The sequence below is a fragment of the Lissotriton helveticus genome, chromosome 4_1, assembly GCF_964261635.1.
Source record: "Lissotriton helveticus chromosome 4_1, aLisHel1.1, whole genome shotgun sequence".
In the NCBI taxonomy this organism is placed as follows: domain Eukaryota; kingdom Metazoa; phylum Chordata; class Amphibia; order Caudata; family Salamandridae; genus Lissotriton; species Lissotriton helveticus.
The window spans coordinates 1,602,901,630-1,602,915,375 of record NC_136063.1 but is presented as its reverse complement, the minus strand read 5'-3'; the positions used below and the strand labels follow the sequence as shown (position 1 = coordinate 1,602,915,375).

Here is a 13,746-nt window from a genome sequence, read left to right as displayed (position 1 = left end):
GTCCCTCCGGCCCGCGAAACTCACATGCCACCGCCTGGGTGAGCCATTGAAGCTGCGCTACCAGGTAGTACCACTCAAAATCCAGGACCGCTAATCCCCCATCAGCCCTGGGACGCATCAGTGTTACCAGAGCGACACGACGCCTGCCCGCTCCCCAAATAAACCCCATAGTTAGGGATCTAAGTTTGCGAAAGAACGAAGCTGGCACCCACACTGGCAGGGTACGAAACAAGTATAGTAGGCGAGGAAGAACAATCATCTTCAGCAACCCCACCCAGCCCGCCGCCGAGAGAGGCAGGGCTCGGCAGAATCCCATGGATCCCTGCAGGTTCCCGAGTGCTCTGTGGATGTTGCCTTCTAACAAGTCCAATTGGGTGTGATAAATCTGAGTGCCCAGGTAAGGGAGGCAACGATGTTCCCAGCGAAGGTTCCTCTCCATCTGGGGTTCACAGTCCCTTGGAGCCACCGGGAAAAGGCAGGACTTCCCCCAGTTGACCCGCAGCCCAGAGAAGTCGCCAAAGCGACGAAGAAGGCGCTTGGCCCCACGTAGGGAACCACCACTATCAGCCAGAAACAGCAACAGATCGTCCGCATACAGAGAGATGTAGTGAGATACGCCCCTCAGCGCTAGGCCCACATAGGCCTGCCCCATCCGAGCATGCGCCGCCAGCGGCTCAATGGCCAACGCGAACAGCAAGGGGGACAGGGAACAGCCCTGGCGTGTGTCTCGGCCAACTGGGTACGCTGCGGAGATCGTGGCTCCCGTCCTCACTCTAGCCGTAGCCTCATTGTACAACAGAGCCGCCCATATCACAAATCGTTCTCCTAACCCAAACGCCTCCAAGACCCGGAACATGTATGGCCACTCCACGCTATCGAAGGCCTTCTCGATATCAATCGAAAGCACTGCAGCCTCTGGAAGCCCTTCGAAGTCGCCTCCCATGACCCGCAGCAAACGGCGCACACAGGTGGCCGTGGTGCGTTGGGGGATAAAGCCCGCCTGGTCCGGCTGAACTAGCGAGCGCATATGGGCAAGAAGTTGCGTTGCGAGGACCCTGCTCAGGATTTTATAATCAGTCGTGAGCATAGATAGGGGGCGATAGGAAGAGCAAGAGCCAGCTCCCCCCCCCCCGTTTCAATAGAGGTATTATGATAGCCTCCCGGGAAGTGGCGGGGAGAGTACCAGTATCCCAGGCCTCCCGATAGACGGCGTGCAGCCGCGGGGCCAAAACATCAATAAAAGCCGCATAAAACTCTATTGGCAAGCCATCCTCGCCATGGGTTTTGCGGCGAGCCATGTGTTTGATGGCCGCGCGTATTTCCCCCACAGAGATCTCACTGCCAAGACTGTCCCCTTGTTCCGGTTCGAGACGCGCCAGCTGCGCGGCGGCCTCATTCAATACTTAATCTTGCACAGAATACACTATGACACAAGATGGGTAGGGAGAGATTAAGTTTCTGTCCCGCTATCCAGGGTTACTGGAGGGAAATCATTGAGGAGCTGGGTGCGACCATGAAAGTGTCCTTACCTGTAGACCCCAGGTTTGTTCTCTTTAGAATTCAAAATGATGTTGATGTCACCAGGGCTCAACTTCTCTTCCGGTCCTTAAGTCTAGTGGTGGTGGCTGCGCGCGATGTGCCTAGACGATGGGGCGTAGCAGAGGTCCCTACGGTCCCCGAGTGGAGGAGGGGGGTGGATATCTACATGGCTGCCGAAGGTACCACGTATGACAGCAGGGGCTGCCCCCAAATATTTCATAAGGTATAGCGTACCTGGATGCAATACTATGGCTTGGACCTATTGGACGATTCAAATGAGCCCATGTCATCTGTAAATATATACATTGATACTATCCCACAATGAAGTGGCCTTTAGATCTGAACCTAACATGTTGCCACTGAATTTATGTCGGGTTATGGAAGTGGAAAGCACTTTGTTTTTCAATTGTTTACTGATTTTATGTGGATTTATTGAAGTGAATGAAGTCCTTGATGAATGTAGCGTACGCGACCGATGTTATTGCTGCGATGGCTGTATGCTTACGTTATTTATCACAATGAAATAAAAATATATTTTAAAAAAACAGAAAATGATCTGGAAGACTAATAGAAGATTAAAGTGGCTTACTATTGCATATAGTACTGGCGTGCATACATTTGTTGCCACCACATCATGTGAAGGTGGTTAATTGCAGGATACTGATGAAGTCCAGGAGACTGCCCTCTGACAGACCTGAAATGTAATAAACAGTATCAGAAACGGAGTTTGTACACAACATTCGTTATTTTATTTTTAAATTAGCTAATACAAAGTTACAATTTATGGCCCATTTATATGAAGTTTTCGTTTACACTGTGGAAATCCACTTATTGCAAGAACCTCATTGTACACTAGACGGTTGGAAAGATTAGGTATTGACAGAAACAAGCACTGGCAAAGTCAATGTGTCTGGTCTTTATAATGAGAATGCCAAACTATTAGTTTTGCCAATGCTTGTTCATGGGACGCTTACGGGCAGCCATGCGCTTTAGAAATCCTTTAACATGTAGTATTTTTTCCCAATTTAAAGAAAAGCATTTCAAAATATGGAGGAAAAGCAAATGAATCTTAACATATCTCGGAACTGTACTTTGAATTCAACATTTTCAATCTTTATAAATGGGGCTGTTTACATTTCAAATAGTTTATACACATGAAATTCTGAGCAGAATTTGCCAAGGCCTAAATTACTTTCTAAATAACTCAGAACATGTTTCAGTCATCTGCAGTAGCTCAGGGATCAGATTTGAGGCCCTCCGGGGGAAGAGAAGACATCTGGTCAGTCATCCTAACTGCAACACTTATAGCAAGCATGAAGACAACCGTATCTACATAATCGACAAATATTTTGTCTGGGTAGGAATATACAGGTTATTCTTATGTATTTTTAATATCTATATTGTAATACCGTTACAGGAAAGCTTGAAGACTAATATGCATAGGTACAGGTACCTACCCTATAATCATCCCCGCATACAGAGATGTGTACATACATTAGCTGTATACTTTGACATACATTAATATGTAAAGCATAAAGAAATGTATTGTTGTATATATACCTTTTTATGTATATATAAATCTTATTTCCTTATAGAATAAATAATGTCAAGTACACAGATACATCTCATCTACTTGTACATACCATATTACATAGGCTGACATGCATTTCATCTAATGCATTCATTCTCCTGATCATAAATGTTTTTTAAAATGATTTTCAGATGCACATTTGAATATATAATCATGTAGACCTATGTACGTTCGGACCTAAAGTCATACTAATGCATATGTACACAACAACTGTTGCATATTGTGATATACATAATTTACGTAGTGTATAAATAAACATATATGCACATATACATAACTCTGTGTGTATAATATATCAGGCTGCTAGACTGATTTTCCGGCAGACTAGATGGCAACGTCACCCCTCATGAGGAAGTTGCACTGGCTGCCCATTTTACAGCGATGGGGCTTCAGAGTTGGCTGCCTTATCTTCAAATCCATTAGTCCCAAATTCATCGCTGTCCTTATTCAAAGGCACATACCAACTCGCAACCTATGCTCAGCCCATATCAAACTGTTGGTGACACCTTCCTACAAATTGAAGCGACAGGGTGGCTGCAGGTTCACAGCACTGGCACCCAAGTTCTGGAATTCCCTCCCTTTGGGCATCAGACCTTGAACTGATCTCTTGAGGTTTAGAAAACTTCTCAAGACATGGTTGTTCACACAAGCATACAATTAAATCAATAGGGCTCCGGCATCTCCTTGAGCAGCGCCGTGAAGCCAATCGGTCTATATATAGTCAACATGTGATTGCAAGTAGGCTGCTTCCTCCCTGACGATGTGGGTGCCAGCAACGGATACACTTCCGTCCGAAATCCTACCTAGGTTCACGAGTATACAAAGCAACTCGGCATTCCACAGTGTCATGCAACATGAATGGATTACATTTTATGGGGAGACATACATACATGATAATTTAACATACAGTCAGAAAAATGCATTAAGGAAACTGGCCAATGACTCATCCATTATCATTAACCCTTTGATAAAGGGGTCAATATTGTTGAATTAAACACTACTGAGTATAGAATGGAAGCTCACCGGCAACTGGCTGATATCAATTGCTATGATCCTACAACGTGAGAGGTATACAAACAGTCCATACACACATATCATGAGTTGCTACTTGACTGGCACAATAGGGACTTGTCAGATCAGGATAAATATAATTATCTCAGAGAGTCAGTTCCCAAGATACCATGTTTAAATCTTTTACCTAAAACTTACTATTTGGCTCCCTACAAGGAGGGTTTAAGATCATTCTGTCGCGATTGTATGGATTTCCTGATAAGGATACATGACATGGAATAGGAGGACACTTCTAATATGATCACACCTGATGTGCGTTCTTTGTACACATTTTCTTTTAACAAAAGAGAAGGTTTGAAGCATGCATTCAGTATCTGAGAAGTCATACTATTTCTTTACATGACCACACTAGAATGCTTGAACAAATGATGACCTTTTGCCTAGCTAACAATATATTTTTGTTTGAGAAAATGTATTCCTTGGCTGGTGGGAGGAGCATGAGGTCTGGACTGACACCAATGAAGAATACACTTGTCATATACCTATATGGATTACGTAATTGAAGACTTATTCTTCATGTGGGATGGTGATGTTTCACCCGCCAATTATTTTATCTTCAAGCTTGGGCAAAATGAATCGAATCTAAGCTTCACACTTAGACGTTACCCTGCGAGTGAAAGACAAGAATATAAGTACCAGTGTACATAGAAAAGAGCCTGCAGGCAACAGCGTTTTACACGGTGGAAGCCATCACTCCAACTTAAATGGTGCATCCTCTATGGGGAGATGCTGAGAGCTTGTAGCATTTGCAGTGAAGATTGTGGCTTTGAGAAAGAGAACATCAGTATCTTGGAAAGTTTCAAACAAAGAGGTTATCCCAATAAGGTCCCTAAACAAGCTCAAGAAAAAATACGATGTCAAACACAAGAAAATGTCTGGTTTAAAGCTAAACCTCAAGGTAAAGGACCGACCTCTAATGCAGCGACATCTCCTAGATTCATTACTACTTATATTAAAAAATAAGGATGAATCGTGAAATTAATTAAAAAACATTGAAATCTCCTCAAAGTGGATACTGTCATTGGAAATGAAACAGATAATTTTTCAGCCATCACATACAGAAAGCCTAAGTCTACTAAGGGAATGTATGACGTTACAACGCATACATTTACAATGCATGCCTTTACAACGCAGTTTTTACATCGCAACATCCTTTACAACGCATACATTTACATTGCATGCCATTACAACTAATTTTTTTAAACTACATTTACAACGCATTCCATTACATTGCATTATACCTTTACAACGCATACCATTACATTGCATTTAAGGTCAGTGTTGGATAGTGAAGGGGCAGAAATTACTGTTCTAACTCCAGGGGGTGCAACAGTAGGGTAAGTGTTGGATAGTGTAGGGGTAAAAATTACTATTCTAACTCCAGGGGGTGCAACAGTAGGGTAAGTGTTGGATAGTGTAGGGGTACTATGCGTTGTAATGGTATGCGTTGTAATGGCATGCAATGTAATGCCTGCGGTTGTGGTCTAACTTACAGAATTCCACTGAGAGTAGATGGGCTGAGTTTAGGTGTTGTAGCCCTTGGATGTTTGCAAACAGTTTAAGTATGTTGCCCCTATTTAGTGTGTCGTGCAACCCCTGAGATTCATATTCTGGAGTTAGTAGCAGCTGTTGGAGGTGTTGTACATCCTTTCGAATCCGGCAGCCGTAACTCGCTTCATGGTCTGTCCTGTGTAGCCCCGTCGTGGTGGGTGCTTGTGTTAAACGTTTTCAGTTATTCGGGTTAGCGCTTGTTTCGGCGTTTTGCAGTGTAATTGTCATCCTTGGCCTGCTGCCCTGGTTATTCTCTTTCACAATTACACTGTTGGTGTTATTTTTGGGAATTCGTTCCCTCATGTGGGTTGCCAGTGCACCTTCTCAGGTGACTGCTTTTCCCTTGTTATTTATATTTACACTTCGGCCTCCATGGTGTAGAACAATTTTTAAAGCGGAGGTTGAAAGTGGGCTCTTAAGTGTCCCACCTGGGGATTTCTTTGTTTCATTGCCTTTCGGGGTTTTTGTAGTAATAGGTGTTTCTCTTGGTTGTTGCCTGGGCATTCAGGCTGGTTCGATCCTTGTTCCCTCGTACCTTGCTTTGTGTCTTGCTCTGTTGAGGGTTTAATGTCTCTTTACCCGGTGAGGAACATGTTGTTCCTTCCATTCGCTTTTCCAGTTTGACACAGGGTTTGGGCCCACGCTGCATGGGTTTTTTGTTTTGCCCTTCTTTTTTTCCTGGATGTTTTGTCTCAGTGCTATGTGGGCAATCCGTGTGTTCGCTTGTTCGGTGGTTACCCATGTTGCCTTTACAAGCATTTATTTCCATGATGCCCTCTGTGCGAGGGCTGCTATGTGGGTTTGGTGTTTGTTCTTTCTGCGACTCAGTGCCCGCATTCATCTTACTACTTGCTGCTTTGTCCTTTCTGTCTTGTGTTGACTCTGCTGTACTGTTCTTCGTGTGATCACCGTGTACCTTTAGGTTTTGATCGTCACTTCCTATTTTTGCTAGGGACAGCTTTTTTGATGCCTCGGTCGGTGTGACCACAGAGTCCTCGGACAATCTGGTAATATTTAGTGCGTGATCGTTTGGTCTAAATGTAGTGAATATAAGGAACATTTTTGGCGCATGCCCTGTGTTCTCTGCTGATAGTTTGTGATTGCAATTTGAAATACTCGAATGTCGAGTTTTCTTGAGGATCATTGCAGCATTGTTTTATGCTGAAGTGAAATTGGTATAAAAGTATGTTGTTTATGTCCATACCCTGTACATCATTTATTTCCAACTTGTGGGCGGATCACTTAAAATTTGACAAAGGCTACGTGTTAGCTGAAATGTGCCTTTCGTAAATTTCAATAAAACCAATCAACGAGCTCTGGTGTACTGCCGTTTAGTTTGTGTGATTGTAAACCTTGGCTGGATTTTTGACAGAAGTGCAAGCCCACATTGTCAGGCAGAAAGCATCCTGCTTGCATTCACTCCCTGACGAGATGAATATATATATATATCATTTTTTTTCACACACACATATACTTAGTTATGTATATGTGCATAGACGTTTATTTATGCACCACATGTATATATCGCAATATAGAACAGTTGTTCTCGATTGATTCAACGATTGCAGACCGTGCAGAATGCGGCTGCGAGACTGATGAAGCATATCCCTTTTAGACAGCGTGTCTCTCCGAATCGGCTCGATCTGCACTGGCTCCCAGTGGTAAGCAGAATCAAATTTAAAGCTTTGACCTTGGCTTTTAGGGCACTACAGGGCACCTGCCCTAACTATCTAAAACTGAGACTCCCCCGTTACCATCAGGCGAGGCTCCTGCGCTCAAATTCCTTACTTCGACTCCACGCCCCGCGAGCCAGAAAGGCCCGACTTGGAGGCAGGACCTTCTCTGCTGGTACGGTGAAATTGTGGAACGCCCTACCGCCCTCCATCCGGTCTGTAACTTCGGAATCTGGGTTTAGAAAGCAATTAAAGACTTGGCTCTTTACCCAGCAAATCTAGCCTTTCTTTTTCTTCTCTTTACTACTGGTTTCAGCTAGCTGCTCACATAGCACCGGGACACCTCCAAGTGAGGTAGCTGTTCGCGCTTTACAAGTATCAGTATTATTATTATTATTATTGTTGTGTACATATGCATGTGTGCATCAATAGGACTTTAGACCCTGTGTAGGGATGTACCTGCTTAAGTGTGTATGTGGGTGAATGTACATAGGTATATTTGAAACATTCAATATGTTTAATTATTCACATGTGTCTGGATACATATTTTACATTACGAAAACATTCATGATCCAGAGAATCCATGCATGTGGATGCATTAGATGGAATGTATGTCAGCCTATGTAATATGGTTATGCAGATGAGATATATCTATGTTCCTGTGATTATTTATCTATAAGGAAATAAGATGTATATATAAATAAAAAGAAAACATTTATGTATACAACAATAAATGTACGTTTATGCGTTACATATTTATGTATGTCAAAATATGCGTATAACGTATGTACACAAATATCTATATATGGGATTATGCTTTTTAGTACAATAATACATATGTTTGGTAATGTATATATGATTATAGGGTAGGTGCATGTACCTATGCATATGGGTCTTCTATAGGGGTATTACAATATATTTAGATATTAAAAATGAATATAAGAATAACCTGTATATTCCTAACACGACAAAAGATGCATGTCTGTTATACAGATGAGGTTGTCTTCATGCTTCTTATAATCAATTTTGTATGCCTCAAATGTAAAATCAGATGGAACATTTGGCTGTTATCTTCCCTAACTTATTCTGGAAATCTTCCAATTCATTTTTGCACATTCTCGTTTCTTTTGACTAATTAAAGTGCATGTGCTAGACATAAAGTGTTAATAAATATTGCAGAATGACACAGTTTGTCGTATTGAAGTGCATGTGCATATGAAACCTTGCTGCTTAGTACATCATTGACATAGATTCATTAGGTGTTATAACATTTTCATATCTTAAGAAGTATAAAAATGCAAGTGCTAGGTTACTATAAAATGTCACTTGATATGGAATATGCATAGATCCATTGAATGTTAAAATTAAAAAATGTAAAAGTGCAAGTCCTTAAATGTACAACCATTGCCATCACGCTAAAGTGCTTATACATAAATGAAAATTAATAATAATTGTGTACCAAACTGCTTGTCTTCATCTAATCACTCTGTGCATATTTTTGTTGGATAATGACACCATTCACTATACATAGTTATGGTAGACCGCCTAATCTATCATACCTAAAGGCAAGTGCAATATTGCATAAGGTAGACTCATCTTTATCCCAGAAATTTTATATCCAAAATAAAGGGATTGCTGGCATTTCTTGTATGCAGCTTCTTAAAATGACATACGTCATCCATAATAAAGTGGAAGTTCAAGTGTTCCTAACTTAGATTCTTACATGTACGCTGCCAGAATGTCACACCAATTATACATTGATAGTTGCTGGAATATTGTCTCACTGATGTTTTCTGATCAGATGCATCTGTCCTATTTCGAAAAAGTGCAAGTGCATGGCTCTAACTATCTTAAGACTAGATGTGCCATTTCCTAGTTCAAAAATACCAAGATAAAAAATATGTATGAATCATTGTTCAATGTCATCATTATTTACACTCTCTTTTGGGATTTCCTGCTGCATGTCTATGGCACCAAGGAAGGTTCCCTCTAAATGTGGACATGCATATCTTCCTCAAAGCTAAGGCCATACGGGATCTTAGTGTTCAGCCTTACGATGTATCTTGACTCCAATTGCCTTAATTTCAGTAGTCGATTTCACCCTCTTCTATTTGGAACCGAATCAATTACAAAGTAAAAAAGCTTATTGATATTTCCATCATGAACCTCATTGATATGTCTAACAAGGGAATACGTTTTCTCATTATTCTTCACAGCCCTTAAATTCTGGAGGATTCTTACATGCACCATATGAAAGGTGCTCCCCACATATAGTTTAAGACAAGAACATTGCAAGATGTAAATTACAAAATCACTTCTACAGTTGAAGAAGCAGAAAATTTTCCATTGACTTTTAAGCATGTGTGATTGGATCTCTTTCTTATTGATGCCATGTTGACAGGCCTTACACTTCTGACATTTTACAAAACCCGGATTGGCTCTCAGCCAACCCTCCATTTCTACAACCTTTGGTCTGCTCACCACCAATTGCTGTATCATGGAGTTTGCCCTTCTAAATGTTAAACGGGGGTTATGTGGAGCGATACTGCCTTCTATGGGATCACTCTTCAATGGGTGCCAAAGTCTATTCATGCAATCTCTCACATTGACATAATAGGCTTTGTACCCCGTGATCATTCTTAAATCGTCCTCGTCTATTTCATTTTTGGATCCTCCGGTTTTTTCTGGGAATAATACTGAATTTCTGGAGATCTCCTCCACCTTGGTTTGGGTTTGGTTCAAAAACTGAATGCTGTAACCTCTCTCAGTAGATCTCTGTGACAGTCTTTTCTGGGTATCTCTCAGGGAAGAAATTTCACTGCAATTTCTTTTCATGCGTAAATGCTCCCCATAAGGGATGCTATATTTGAGTTTCTGCTGGTGGAAGCTACATGAAAGCAAAATAGAGTCTCCTGCCGTGAGTTTTCTATGTGTTCGTGTGTGTATTTTCTCATTCTTCATGAATACCTCAAGGTCCAAAAAACAGACTTGCAAATCACTGATAGTGCTAGTAAAATCTAAGTTTAAGGAGTTATCATTCAGTGCAGACACAAACCTATTTGTTGATTCCTGCAAGCCCTTCCAGCGGATGAATAGTTCATCTATAAATCTTGTCAAGATGACAACATACTCCCTGCATTCTATGGCAAACTTGACTTTGAGTACCTGCATCTCCCGCCAGCCCATGTGTAGATTGGCTTAACTGGGGGTGAAGCAGGTACCCAATGCTGTCCCCCTTACTGGTCTCTATGTATCCTTACTAAACAAGAAAAAGTTATTCTCAAGGCACAACCTAGCTACCTCCAAGATTATTTCTAAGTGTTGGTACAGATTTATAGATCTTGTGTCTAAGAATTTCTCAAAGCCCAGAGTCTATCCTCAATGGAAATGCTCATATAGAGCGAGGCTATATCTAGTGTTATTAAGAGAAAAGACTTGTCCCAGAAGAAATTATGTAACCTCCTTAAAAAATACCTTGTGTCCTGGATGTAGGAAGGAAGACCCTTGACAAATTCTTGTAGAAAGTAGTCTGTACAACGGGAAGTTGCCTCAAATAGACTACCTATAGCTGATATTATGCGACTACTCAGCTAGGACATATAAATAGGTAATATGCCAGATTTCTGTCAGTGGCAGAGCGCCCAGGGTATCTTTTTACGCTTCTTACTAGTTTGGCAAATGCCACATGCACTACTAAGGTTCTGATGTAGTCGCTTATCCTCGGACGGCTGCTTTAGGACGGACTTCTGCCCCGCAGATTAAGCAGTACATCCAATTAATCACCTTCCTTGTTGCGCAAATGTGAATATGTCTGGGCAAGGTCCCCTTTCTTTGGAAGCAGTTGGGTTTGAGGTACCAATCAGCTCCAATGGTGGCTCGCCAAAATGAGGTAAGAGGCATTTGGAAAAACATGAACAGTTTGTTTAACTTAACAATGCGGCTGGGAACACCGTGTTAGGCATAGAGTCTGAGGACTGTCTCAATTTACAATCTGTGTGACAGACATTTATACAGTTCATTGAATGCAATAAAATGGTTCATGCAATAATTTTTAGGTTGAGCCTGGGCAGTGCATGGGCTGCTGCTAAGGCATGCCGCATTGCAGTATGCCTTTGAAGCCCCGCCCACTCTCCAGCCATATTTTTAATTGGCTTGTGCCATTGTCCTTCATAAACGCTGGCTTCTGAGTCATTATTAGGCTAGACTGCATTTGTTACCTCTCATAACGACTGGACCTTTTGCTTGTCTTGTTACACGGTCAGCTTTATCTTGGTTGTGAGCACTATTTTATTTAATGATTTGAGTTTCTTTCATTTATTTTAACAGCGCTGTCTTTTTTAAGTATACAGGCCGCACTTGTTATTTTTCTTTTTTGTTCACTAGGGCCCATGCGGCGCTTTCAAATTTATGGAGGCCATGCCCCTTGCTTTGGACAAGCAACATCTAAAGAACGGTGCGCGGACGCTATTATAGTGAAAGCACGGCATGGGTGCATTTACAAAAAAAAAAAACAGTTTGTCAACTTGACAAACAAATGCTTTTTTTTGTCAAAACGCCCCAAGCCGCAGTTTCACTTTAATGTCAGCCACGCCCCTTTCTTTTGACGCGGCTTGTCTAAAGAAAGGGGTGCAGCCTCCATGGATGTGAAAGAGCTTCATGGGCACTACTACACAAACAAATATTTGCAATGCATTAGGTCTCGCATTTTCAAAAGTTTAAGCTATTGCATTGCAAATGCTTATTTGGTAAGGAATGTGTACCTCAGTCTGCGTGTACTGTGTGCTGTGTCTTGATTGGCTAAGTGTTCCTAACTTCATGAGGTATCTGACTTTATTGTGTGTTGGGAGCGCACGCACCAGTCCGGCCATGTGTGCTTTATTGGGGCAAATCTCCCTGGACCATGTGGTATAGCTGATCTGGGATTTCCTGTTCCCACCTGCCACTTCAACTGTGACCTCTCAATCAGTGACCTCGGGCCAGGGTCTCAGAGCCTGCCTGACTACATATTTCTGAGTTGGGGTTGGCGTGGAGTTCGCAACGGGTGGATTAATCATGAAAGATGCAATTTTGTTTTTATAAATGAATATATCGTTATTCATATGGACATCGTTTTTTTCAGTATCAACAAAATGTTACATTGGTGATGCAAAGGAAAATCAACACTGTTGCAAAGGGACAAAAAGATTTCCGTTGCTGAAATCCACAATAAAAATCATTGTTGAAACTGCAGCCATTAAACAAAATCCTATTAAAAAAAATGGTTGCAGAAAACAAAATGTGAATTCCTTCTATAATTTACACCTAACATCGAAGTGACATCGAAGGGACAAAAAACAGATCAATTAAAAATAGTTCTGTTTACGGCACCTTGTATTTTATGATGTTCCTTATCGCTTGTTAAGCTAGACTGCTATTTTCAAGCTAAAATGTCAGAGAAAACAAAAGGTGAATTCAATAATAAATTCACATGCTGTCAAGTTGGAAGCCCACCAATATTTACAAGAGAAAAAGGTAAAAACACTGGAGAAACTTTTTTTTCGTTGCTGACTAAAAAGCAATACGTATTAAAATACCAATTAAACAATGTGAAACTCAAGGCAAATCTATCACTGTTGCATGCAAGTTTCGCTTACCCTTGCGTAAAATACAGAAGCGCCGGATTCTGCATGGGTCCAGGCTGTGCAGACGGAAGGTTACGTTGCCTCAGGACTTCCGAACTCAGATTAGGCTCTGTTGATGGTGAAGGGGTTGTTGAATCCGAACGCTCTAAATTCTTAAAATTAAACATGTATAAATAAAAATAAACATATACACACATATATTGTTTCGGTCACAGTCATTTTTCATATCTAATAATAATGCCTTGAGCATTTAAATCGGATATAGCACACAATGATATATAAACCTATAGAGAGGCTCATCTGCTGAGTAAACTGAAATTATTTAACAAATGACTGTACTTCTTGTTTCAATATATACTTGTTCCCAGGTTCTGTGACAGTGGCTACCCTCTATTCCAAGGAACCCCAGTACCAATGTAAGAATAGTGTGGGGAGGGGCCAAGACTTATTTATGAGCATCTGAATACATGCTATGTATGTACCATGGCATTTTGTCGTGTGTTTACTTTAAGAAGATTATTTAACAAAAGCAAGTATGCACAGGTTATTTTTGTGCAGAAAGGTTAACATCACACTTAAGAGACTGCATGACTATTATCAGAATTGCAGTCTTATAAAAAATGATGTACCAGGCAGTATGTGAACACTCAACAGTCAATTTTGCAGTGCTGGAAACATGGTATTTGATGTTTGCACTATT

At 41.3% G+C, this 13,746-nt stretch overlaps 1 protein-coding gene across 1 annotated transcript in view; it reads right to left on the bottom strand.

Moving 5' to 3' along the window:
• HERPUD2 (HERPUD family member 2) overlaps positions 1-13,746 on the bottom strand; it is a 196,490-nt gene that overhangs the window by 87,874 nt on the left and 94,870 nt on the right. The window contains exons 5-6 of the mRNA XM_078688226.1: positions 13,059-13,198; positions 2,129-2,233 (exon numbers count right to left, since the gene is read on the bottom strand). Coding sequence (XP_078544352.1) covers positions 2,129-2,233; positions 13,059-13,198 — 245 coding nt within the window. The remainder of the gene's footprint in view (positions 1-2,128; positions 2,234-13,058; positions 13,199-13,746) is intronic.